This window comes from Macrotis lagotis, chromosome 5, assembly GCF_037893015.1.
Source record: "Macrotis lagotis isolate mMagLag1 chromosome 5, bilby.v1.9.chrom.fasta, whole genome shotgun sequence".
NCBI classification, from domain to species: Eukaryota; Metazoa; Chordata; class Mammalia; order Peramelemorphia; family Peramelidae; genus Macrotis; species Macrotis lagotis.
Genome location: NC_133662.1, coordinates 26,449,726 through 26,461,782, shown reverse-complemented (window position 1 = coordinate 26,461,782; position 12,057 = coordinate 26,449,726). Strand labels below are relative to the sequence as shown.

At 34.2% G+C, this 12,057-nt stretch overlaps 1 protein-coding gene across 1 annotated transcript in view; it reads right to left on the bottom strand.

The window, feature by feature from the left end:
* MEP1A (meprin A subunit alpha) overlaps positions 1-11,847 on the bottom strand; it is a 33,075-nt gene extending 21,228 nt beyond the window's left edge. Inside the window, exons 1-5 of the mRNA XM_074189993.1 lie at positions 11,779-11,847; positions 11,669-11,693; positions 11,536-11,583; positions 2,712-2,752; positions 1,878-1,953 (exon numbers count right to left, since the gene is read on the bottom strand). Of these exons, the coding sequence (XP_074046094.1) occupies positions 1,878-1,953; positions 2,712-2,752; positions 11,536-11,583; positions 11,669-11,693; positions 11,779-11,847 (259 nt within the window). The remainder of the gene's footprint in view (positions 1-1,877; positions 1,954-2,711; positions 2,753-11,535; positions 11,584-11,668; positions 11,694-11,778) is intronic.
* Between the last annotated feature and the right edge of the window lie 210 nt (positions 11,848-12,057).

The following is a 12,057-nucleotide window of genomic DNA, read 5'->3' as shown; positions in this document are numbered from 1 at the left end:
AAGGTAGTCTGGCAAAAACTGATAAGCTTAAGTCTTTCAAGGGGTAACATCAGCAATTAAGGTTGGGGTCATTACAAATAGAGTAGGAAGAAATTATGATTCTCAAAAATAAGACTAAAATCTTTGACAGGAGAAATAGTTTTTTTATTTATTGTTTCAAATTTTTCCCCTTTAAAAATAATCTTTGTGGGGCAGCTAGCTGGCACAGTAGATAGAACAGCAGCCCTGGAGTCAGGAGTACCTGAGTGCAAATCCAGCCTCAGACACTTAATAATCATCTAGCTGTGTGGCCTTGGGCAAGCCGCTTAACCCCATTGCCTTGCAAAAATCTAAAAAAAAATAAGCTTTGTTATAGGGGGGGATTGAATAAGAAGGGAAACATTCAAAAGCAAATATGATATAAAAGTTAAAAACATCCATGAAATTAAAATAAAAACATGAAAAACCTAAGTGACCTAGAAGAGCTTTAATGTCAGACTTACTTAGAATTTTGTCCTTTGATTTTTATTCCAATGTAAGATGAAGAGTACATAAAGAAGCTAGACAGGCAACTTGTTAGCACAGTGAATAGAGCACTAGTCCTGGAGTCAAGAAAACCTGAGGCCAACACTGGCCTCAGAGGCTTATTAGCTTTGCAACCTTGGGCAAGTCACTTAACCCTTCTTGTCTCATTTTCCTCATCTATAAAATGAGCTAGAGAGGGAAAAGGAAAATCTCTCCAGTATCTTTGTCAAGAAAACCCCAATTGAAGACATGACTGAAGAACAACAAACATTACGAAAAAACTTTCTATTTCATATCACAGAATGAGATGAGAATATGATATTATATATAGTACCATTTCTTATTCTCAAAAAAGTTTTGCTAATTAGTGAAATAAAACTGTGATAAAGGGAAAGGGTTAAAAAGAAAACGTCTTGAACTTCTGCTTATTTTTGGAAGCTTAATCTATGAGATTATTTATTGTACTATTTAAGGACTACTCTGCTTAGCCATTTATTTAGTAGGTTGTATTTATGTAAATTAGCAGTATACAAAATGTATGATTATGAGCTAGATCTAGTAAAGTATGTGATTATTCAAATCAAGTAGTCACAGTAAGTAGAGACAATGAGAAATAACCTTAAAAGTAAATACTATATTGGGGATCAGAAGATCTGAGTTCAAATCCTGAGTAACTGTGTAACTTTTCCAAGTCAAATCAAATCAGTAAGCATATATTAAGTGCTTATGATGTGGCCCACAATGCTCAGTCCTGAAGACAGAGACCAAAAAGTGAAAAGTCCTTCCCCCCTAAGAGCCTATATGGGGGTAGGTTTAAGAGGAAATAATATGTTTACATGTAAATAAGTACAAAGGGAAGAAAGCAAACCATTATATGGTACCAACTACTGTACTAAGCACTTTGAAAAATATATATTTTTAAAATCTCTCATTGAATCTTGGGAAGATCTGAGTTTAAAATCTGTATTAAACACCTACTATCTGGTATTACCCATGGCAAGTTAATTTCTGGCTGCCTCTGTAAAAAGGGGATAATAACAAAATCTATTTCTAAATGTAGTTATAAGGATCAAATGAGAAAATAAAACAAAATGCTATTAAATTCTAGTTATCATTAGTATATATCATGCAGTATTCTTTAGCCTACATAACACAGGTTCTATACAAATGCTATGTTACTTGAAACAACATTACAGGAGGTACTTCATCCCATAGGAGCAATATTTTAACAATGTCTGCCTTAAATCCAACATGACTTAAAGGAAATTCTCTCAGGAATTTCAGGAATAACCATGCCTGGCACTTTTGGCTCAGACAGAAGAAAATGAGTCAATCGAAGTCATGGGTAATAAGTTTAGAACAACCACTGTTACCCAGATTATCAGCCAGAATGTAAGGAATTGGGAATTTCCATCTTGTCGTTGGATCTCTCAGTGCATTTCGGTTTTCCTTCAACAAACAAAGAAGATAAATAATTCACTAAGGACCACTGGCAGGGAGGAGTATTCTTTCAAAATGCTTTCCCTTAATTTTCTAGTCCTCAAGAATTTTCTAGCCCCCCCCATCACTGAGTTCCTTCAGAATTTATTATCTGCACTATGGCATTCAATGTAATGTGATCAGTCATCATTTTTTTTAAAACACTAACCCACAGAGGAGGCATCCAGTATGGTGATAGGAGTGGAGACCAACAAAATGGCATTCAGTTGAAGGAAATAGAAATGTTTAGCCAGGAGGAAAGAAGGCTTAGGGAGAAAATAATAACTATGAAAAGATATCACATTAGATTTATCCTCCTTGATCACAGAGTCTAGAACTATGATCAATATGTAAATATTGTAGAAAAAACAGATTTTAACTTATTCTAAGTTAAAGCTGCTATCATGTTAAATAGGCTGTCTTTGGAGGTGACAGATTGTTTATTATGGAGATTTTTCAAGTGACTAGATGTCTATGTTCCAGAGGGTTGTATGGATAGGATTCTCAGGGAGGCACAGATAAACCTGGCTAACCTCTAAATCTCTTCCAACTCTAATATTTTATAAATGCCTTCTGCGGGTGTCTAATTGACTCACCATCCTATCATGAACTCTGTTAGAATCTCCTTAATTTCAAGGCCAAGCCTCTTTTACTTGATAAATGCACAATAAATATTTGATTTATTGAGTAAATCAAAAGTGTTGAAGCTAATGAAGTTCTTTACCCACCGGTAATAAGATGTCCCCTTCAAAAAGGTCCAAACCAGCAGCTAGAAATGGATTAGAGAAAGAATATTTGTATGAATAAAATTAAGCATCAGCATAGCATGAAGCAGAGCTTTCCTATTGTTAAGAGAAAAAAATCTTTGGAAACAAGCAAATCTGGAACAATTCTCACCAATCGCCAATCTAGAACAACAACAAGATCTAGAACAATTAACCTTCTCTTAAGCAAATGGTCTGTTGTGCATTGTGATTTATATGAATAAATAATAAATATTTAAGTTGTTTTGCCTACTAGTAGAGTTCTATCTAAAACTGATTAACTTCCTTGGAAAAAAGACAACCCCCAAGGGAGGAAGAAAAGGTTAGGACTTAGTCTGAGAGAGGGAGAGGGAGAGGGAGAGAGAGAGAGAGAGACTAAAGGAGGAAGGGAAGACAAGAGAAAAGAAGTTTCTGTTGTACAATTCTATCTACCCAATTGTGTGTTAAATTTTTGCAGCCTATAGTGGTATATTGCAATTTCTACAATATCATTGCATAATCTGTATCAATGAGTTTCAGTTTTTTAAAGAAAATTTTTCTATATCTTATAATAATAATGACCCAATCCTGAATTGCTATCATAAACCCCTTGAATTTCTATAAACAGTTCTTCATATCTCAGCTATTTATTCAACATTATTGTCAAATTTTTGAATTAGGTAGGTAGACTATTATGGAAGCTGTATAAAAATTAGGTTTTGGAGGAGAATATTAGTATCTTATCTGAAACTATCTCCAATGTATCTTGTACTGATCTTGTTTGCACAGAATTACTTGCATGTTATCTGCCCCCATTAGACTGTGAACATTTGAGGGGAGAGAGTTTTTTTTACCTTTCTACGTATCTATTTGTTGACCAACTGACCATTGATTCCCTTTGAGTCTTCTTTTGTAACTTAGCTGCTTTATAGGTTGTGTCCAGAACTAAATCACCTTTGCTTACATTTGACAAATCTAGTGGTTATTCCTATGATCATTTACTGCTTCTTTGTGAAATAATATCTGTTTGTTCCAAAAGTATTTCTATGAAGTTTTATTTTTCGTGACAATGGGGTTAAGTGACCTGCCCAATGCACAGCTAGGTAATCAGTAAGTGCCTGAGGTCAGATTTGAACTCAGGTCCTCCTGGCTCCCCAGTAGGTGCCACCTAGATATCCCTCTATAAAGTTTGAACTTGTTTTATCACATACAGTGAAGTGTCAACTAGTGAAAATAATGAGTTCCCTGTAATGGTCTTATGTATTTGAATTTGTACTATTAAAAATCATAATATGGAAAATATGATAATTGGTTCTGTTGCAAAAGATAGCACAAATTCAAATAATTGAGAACATCATGAGATTTATTAATTGCATCAATAGGATCTGGCTCTATTCTAGCTCATCTATCAATATTCTGTCTCTTTTAATGATGATTAATGAACCTTTTCTGGTTTTCTCATGGTGTTAATAAGTCATTTGCTTTTGTGAGACGTCCTCTAAGTCCATTTTCTTTTTTTAATTTATTTTTATTAAACATATTGTTTGTGTTTTACAATTTTCCCCCTCAATCTTACTTCCCTCCCCCGCCACGGAAAGCAATCTGTCAATCTTTACTTTGTTTCCATGTTGTACATTGATCCAAATTGAGTGTGATGAGAGAGAAATGATCTTATCTAAGACATAAGAAGATCAGACAATAAGATATCTGTTTTTGTCCTCAATTAAAGGGAATAGTCCTTGAACTTTGTTCAAACTCCACTGCTCTTTATCTGGATACAGATGGCACTCCCCTTTGCAGACAGTCCAAAATTGTTCCCTATTGTTGCACTGATGGAATGAGAGAATCCTTCAAGGTTGAACATCACCCCCATGTTGCTGTTAGAGTATACAGTGTTTTTCTGGTTCTGCTCATCTCACTCAGCATCAGTTCATGCAAATACCTTTAGGCTTCCCTGAAATCCCATCCCTCCTGGTTTCTAATAGAACAATAGTGTTCCATGACATACACATATCACAGTTTGCTAAGCCATTCCCCAATTGAAGGACATTTACTTGATTTACAATTCTTTGCCACCACAAACAGGGTTGCTATAAATATTTTTTACAAGTGATGTTTTTACCCTTTTCCCTCATCTCTTCAGGGTATAGACCCAGTAGTGGTATAGCTGAGTCAAAGGGTATGCTCATTTTTGTTGCCCTTTGTGCGTAGTTCCAAATTTCTCTCCAGAAAGGTTGGATGAATTCACGGCTCCACCAATAGTATAATAGTGTCCCAGATTTCCCACAACCCTTCCAACAATGATCATTATCCTTTCTGGTCATATTGGCCAATCTGAGAGGTGTGAGGTGGTACCTCAGAGAAGCTTTAATTTGCATTTCTCTAATAATTAATGATTTAGAGCAATTTTTCATATGGCTATGAATTGCTTTGATCTCCTCATCTGTAAATTGCCTTTGCATATCCTTTGACCATGTGTCAATTGGGAAATGGCTAAGTCCATTTTCAATGTCAGTAATCTATTAAGATAGGAATTGCATAAATATAATCCACTTTTGACTTTAGGATAGTAATCAGTTTAACATACAAAACCTCAGTTTTCTCCTTCATAATCTGCTTAATGTATCTTTATATTTCTAAGTATTGCTATCATTCACTGGTGCATTTTGACCTCTGATTCAATCACAAAGATCAATTCTAGGTAGTAAAATAGAAAGGACACTGAATTTAGAGTCAGAATATATGGTTGGAATCCTGCTTCTCTGTCTCTAGCTCCCTGTTTGACCTTTAGCAAGTCACTTAATCTCTATGTGCCTCATTTTACCCACCTATAGGGAAAAAGAGTTATACTAAACAACCTCAAGGTAACTTCCACTTCTAAATCTAGGATTCTGTGTTCCTACTGGCATAGATCTAAATGACCTATTATCAGAGAAAGTTTCTTCAAGATTAAAAAATTGGTTTTCAATAGAGTCCTATAACTTGTGGTGAGTTCATCAAGGAATTGAAATATTTTTTTATTTTGTGATTCTTTAACTTGAAAACCACTCAGTCTTTTGGCAAGGATGACAATGAATTTAAGGTTAGTCATACTCAAAGCAGGTTTTCAGTCATGTCTGACTCTTTGTGATCCCATTTGGGGTTTTCTTGGCAAAGATACTGGTATGGTTTGCTATTTCTTTCTCCAGCACATTTTACAGGTGAAGAAACTGAGGCAAACAGGGTGAAGTGACTTGACCTGGGTCACACAGCTAGTAAGTATCTGAGTCTAGATTTTAACTCAGGAAGATGAATTTTCCTGACTCCAGCCCTGGCCCTATATTCATTCAGTTCCTTGATGAACTCAGCACAAGTTATAGTGCCATCTAACTGCCATACTCTACATCAATAGTTCTTGATATTATTATGTTAATGACATTTAAATAGAAAAGCTTTTTATGTGAGTATATAATATCACAGAAATTATTATTCTACTTCTACTAATTCTATTACTATCACTCCTATCACTACCACTACTACCATTACCACACTACCATTATTGCCACTAATACTATTGTTACTACTACTACTACCTCTACCACCAATACCATTACCACCATTACCACCACTACCATCACTACCACCACTACTACAACTACTTCTACTATCACTACTACTACTACCACCACTACTACTATTATTACTAATACTACTACCACCACCACCACCACCACCACCACTACTCTTCAAGGACATATTTTTATAAATGAAATTCCTGTATGAAAATATGACAGCAATCAATATTCTCTTCATTTTTAGAGAAAGTGAGTCTTTCACTATGAAACTCAAACTGTCTTGCAGATGTTCTTTCAAAGTTTTACAATATCCTAGTGTGGGGGTGGCTAGGTGGTGCACTGGACAGAGCACTGGCCTTGGAGTCAGAAGTACCTGGGTTCAAATGCAACCTCAGACACTTAATAATTACCTAGCCGTGTGGCCTTGGGCAAGCCACTTAACCCCATTGCCTTGAAAAATCTAAAAAAACCCAATATCCTAGTGTGAGGACAGCAACATCCTAGAAAATATTAATCTGGATTTGAATTTAGTTCTTTCTCTTAGAGATAATCTAAAGACAGTGATAGCAATTTATGATGTTAATTTGCAGAGTTTTGTTTGTAGGCTTTTCATCATGTATCATTCACTTATTAAATGCTATTCTATAGTATTTTTTAACATATCATATTTTCCCAATACTGGAGTGTGAACTCCATGACTTTCCACAGATATAACCCTGGATATGTTTGGAAGAATCTCAGCTTTTTATAATCCTCATTACATATTATTGCCCAGATTTTTTTTAGAAAGGGTAAAGTGAAACATAGAGAAATTATGGAGGCCTTTCATAATATAATTTTCTCATCTTTCTAAATATTTGAAGGTTTATAAAGCACTTTAATGCACAAGTTTGTGAGATAGATTTATCCCCATTTTACAGATGAGGAGTCAGAGGCAAAGCAACTTAATAAAGAAAGTACATGATTTGTAGACACTGAAACAATAGAGGAGACAGAATGATGATATGGTAGTACTGCCTTTGAAGTCAGAAGACCTAAGTTAAAATCTAATCTTTGATACTACCTTGACAGATCACTTCAGTGTCTCAGTTTCCTCATCTGAAAAATGAGGATATGGAATTAGATGGTCTCTTGAGTTCCTTTCTAACTTGAAATCTATGAACCTATGAAAGTGTGGTTTCTCAAAAAGTCACTTATATCTGGCTGTTCTGTCTACTCTGGTCAAGGGCAATACAAAATTATCTATAGAGCATGAACTAACAGTGCCTTGTGATAACTGCTTGTCATACTGTATACGTGTATGAGTGGTGTAAGCTAGGAACTAAAGAGGGCTTAGATTAGACTTTGTTGTTGTGGTGGTGGTGGTGGTGTCATTTCATTCATATTTGATTCTTTGTGACGCCATTTGGGGATTTTCTTGAAAGGGTTTATTTCCTTTCTAACTCATTTTACAGATGAAAGAACAAAGGCAAAACAGGGTTAAATAACTTAACCTGAGTCATACAGCTAGTAAGGTCTAAGACTGGATTTGAATTCAAGCCTTCTTGTTTCCAGGCCCAGTGTTCTTGCCACTGTACCACTTATATCCCCTTGGACTATTCTACTTTATGTCAAAAAGTGGAATACATAGCAATAGACAGAAGCAATAGAAAGAAAGAATTTTCTGGTGATCCAACAAAGATTGCCTCCTGGACTATTCTCCCTATTTCTGGTGACAATTGAGGCAGAAGCTATAGATTTGATCATCTTGAAAGCTATAATTGTGAATCCTGAACTGGGTGAAAAAATGAACCGATATCATCTGAGGTCCCTTCCTTCTCTGGGATTCTATATTCTGTGTTCTCAGAATTCATGTTTTGTGTTCTAAAGACTTTCTCTAGTTCTCACACACTGTGTTGTAAGGTTCCAGTTGTAAGGTTAAAAGTCAAAGAATCTGGATTCAAATTCTGGTGGTATCTCTTAAAATCTGAATGAATTTGAGCAAATCACTTCAGTCTCTGACCCTTTTTCTTCCTCTTTGTAATGATAGCATTGAAAAATGTGGTCTTTAATGTCCCATTCAATTCCAAATTATATGAGATGATGGTCCCTAAGCATACACATTCATTTTGACTTGTATCAGTCAGAACATGGAATTTATCAAATGTTATTAATTGACTTTGATTGACTGGAACCTTTAATCTTTCTTACCAAGGTCATGCCCTAAATTTCAAGAAACAGAGAAATATAATCCAAAAAACTAAGTTACTTTAAGGTCATGTGTGTCTGGTCATTCTTATTTATATTAACAAAGTGAAATAAAAAATTACATTATTATCTTGATCAATGACCTAAGGTACACAAATTACCACCAGCAAGCTCCAGTCTTTACTGGCTTCTCAAGTTACTCATGCTGTACCCTGTTTCATACTTTAACGATCAGAACATTCAATTATTTCCTATCTGATACAACTGTTTCATGTGAGACAGAAAATCCACATAATTGAGGGAACAAAAGAATGGGGCTTCATGCCAAAAGATAATTTTGAGAATCATTCTGAAGGAGTCACATAGCACCAAGTGAAAATGTGAGTGCTAAAATATGGAATTTTTTTTCACTCTAAGTTAAATTTTTAATTAAACTATCAGCATGATCTCTAGGTGATCAGGGATAGAGATCATAGAAGATAGAGATCAAGATCATAGAAAAAGTAGAGCAGCATGGATCTTAAAAGGATATGAAAAAGTGTGGGTGGACCATATGTAACAATGGCAAAAGTCATTTAGTCCATTTAGTCCTTGTGTTCCCCAAGGGTAAAAATGAATAGGTTGGATGAATCAGTACTAAAATTACTTCTAACTCACAAATTTTATGGTCTGGAATCCTGTTTGACTTGTTAGATGAGCTAGTAGTTGGGAAAGCTTCCTAGAAAGGGTAAACACTCATCTGAAGTTGAATCTAGTTTTTCCTTCCAAGTCTAATCTAAAGAGAGTATTAGAAATTGATGACTTTAAATCAGAGAACTTTGTATTTTCTTTATCATGTATCATTGGTTCATTAAATGCTATTTTGTTCTATATTTTGTATGAATTATGTTTTCCTTCTTCCATTACTTAATTACTATGAGGCAACCATGGTTATATTTGGAAGAATCTCATCTTTTTATGACTCTCCTTGCTCAATTTAGTCCTCTGCACATAAAAAATACTCAAAAATGTCTGTTGTATAAAGAAACAAACTCCCAATTTCATTAGTCACTGGTTCTATCTTCAATCAATGTGGCACAGTAGATAGATTTCTGGCTTGGATTTGACAAACCTTTTTTTTAATCATAGACCATAGAACTATGGCTTTAGAGATTAGAAAAATAAATAATCAAAAACAGTTCCTTTATTTTATGGAGGAGGAAACTGAGGACCTGTGAAGATAAATGATAAAATGAAGATGAAAGATTTAAGGTGACACAGGTTGAAAGTGAGAGTCAGAATTTGTACATAGGTCCTGTAACCCCATTTCAGTACCCTATTATGTCCTATCACCCTGTCATATGACCTCTCAGACTAATTTGCTTTAAGATTTTTGAGTCAATCATTTAACCTCTGCCTTAGTTTCTTCATCAGTAAAATATGGATAGCATCTACATTATAGATTTCACCAGGTTGTAAAACTCAAATAAGAACATATGGAATATACTTTGCAAATCATAAAGCTTTGTACAAATATCTGTTATTTTTATTTTGCTGATCACTGACAGAATCAACATATGGTTATCTAACACTAAAGTAAGCTGGGTACATTTGGGTAGTCTTACCCTTTAGAATTGACCTTGGCTATATGTGGGGGAACCTTACCCATTATGCTGACTTTATAGGTCACATAGTAAAGATATCTCTGGACTATAAATGAGAGATTTTGCAAAAAATATATTAAATATATATTTGGAGGACAAAAATTTAGAATCTTGTGCTTAATGATTATGTTTTTAACCTAATAGACTCTATTCCCATTCTCAGTGGTTGACAATAAATAAACAGAGATGTGTAACCATTGGTTGATATCAATTCTAATATCAATTTCACGTTAAAAATTTCAGATAAGTCATAAATGGAGAAAAATACAAACCTAAAGAATTTAACTATGCTAGAAACATAATGAGTTCATTATGCTTTGGTGAAATATTGAGTTACATAATGAGTTAAATGGCTCTTTTTATCATAGGCCCATAACACTTGAAAACTCTTCTTTTTGTCCCCATCATCCCAGGGGCAAGGGATAGTGTAGAGGTTCTTAATCCTTTGTGGTATATGATATCCTTCTCAATATTTTAGTTACCATCTTCAATAAAGATAAATCATACTTGAAAATTGTAATAAGCACTTTTTTCATTTGTATGAACAGATAATTTACATTCTTCCCCTCCAATCTAATCATAAATGGGTGTGCTTTAATTATAAAATTGACTAAATAAAACTGATATATAAATAGAACTGTATACCAATTCTATTGTATAGTGGCACTTGTTATATAACAATGTATTATATAATAATATAATACAGTATTTGTGTTGTGTATACCCATTATATGATTAGCATTTAGCATGTATTAATTGAATGAAAAATAAATTGTTCAAAGAACCCATTTGTATAGCTGCTTTTTCAGGAAGACTTCAGAGAAGTGTAGAAAGATTTGTATGCGCTCATTCAGAATGAAATAAAAAGAACTACCAAAATAATGTACACCTTCTAGTAAGACTGAAAAACATGATTGAAAAGATCATTCAAATGATTCAAGCTTCAAGAAAATGCAAGAAAATGACTAATTATCTCAGAATCCTCTAATCTGAAAGTCAGTAAACTACTTGTATATAATATTCATGCATTATCAAAGAGTCCCAATATTAATTTTCTCTGTCAATTGAAGAAGGAGAATACATTCATAAAGTAATGTTATAAAGTATGGGTCGCTTGATGTACAGTGGCTAGATCTGAAGTCTGGAAGAACTGAGTTTAAGTCTGCCCTTAGATATTTACTAGCTATCTGACCCTGATCAAGGCATGTAACCTTTATATTTTTCAGTTTCCTTATCTGTAAAATTAGTACAATAATAGCACTTTTCTCCCAGAGTTGCTGAGAGGATCAAATGAAATAATATTTGTAAAACACAGTACAATACCTGATATATAGTAAATACTATGTAAATATTAGCTATTGTTGTTGTTTTATAAAATAATACTCTTTTTTTTTAAAGAACTGAACAAGCAGAAATATAACTTACCTAGATTGATTTCTAAAATGTCTTTCCTTTGATTAATGGCATCTATATCTAGAGGGAAAGGAGATATTATTACTACTGTGTTTGAAAAGAGACAGTAAAGAAACATTTTCTGAAATTAATAAGAAATCCTTACCATTTTCGTTGGAGGGTGGGTTGATCTGAAAAGAAATATTCATATATTGGATAATAAGCATATGGTAATAAATTGTTCTCAATAGTAGAGGAGAATGGAAAGTCACTCACCGATATGGAGGCAGCAAAGACAAATAACAAGGAGAAGGATAAGCTCCTGATGACTCTGGTACAAGGCATTGTGGCAAATGAAACAATTTTTCCTGGAGGTGCCTTGTAATAAATGTCTCCTGACTTTTGCCCTGGCTATTCGTTTCTGAACTTTGACCTGCCTCTCCATACTCATTGTAGAATTTTTTTCAAAAAATGTGTTAGATTAACCAGATTAGATTATTGCTAAGTCTACTTTGAAGCCCACATCTTTGTTCATTGGGGAACCTGGGATGGAAT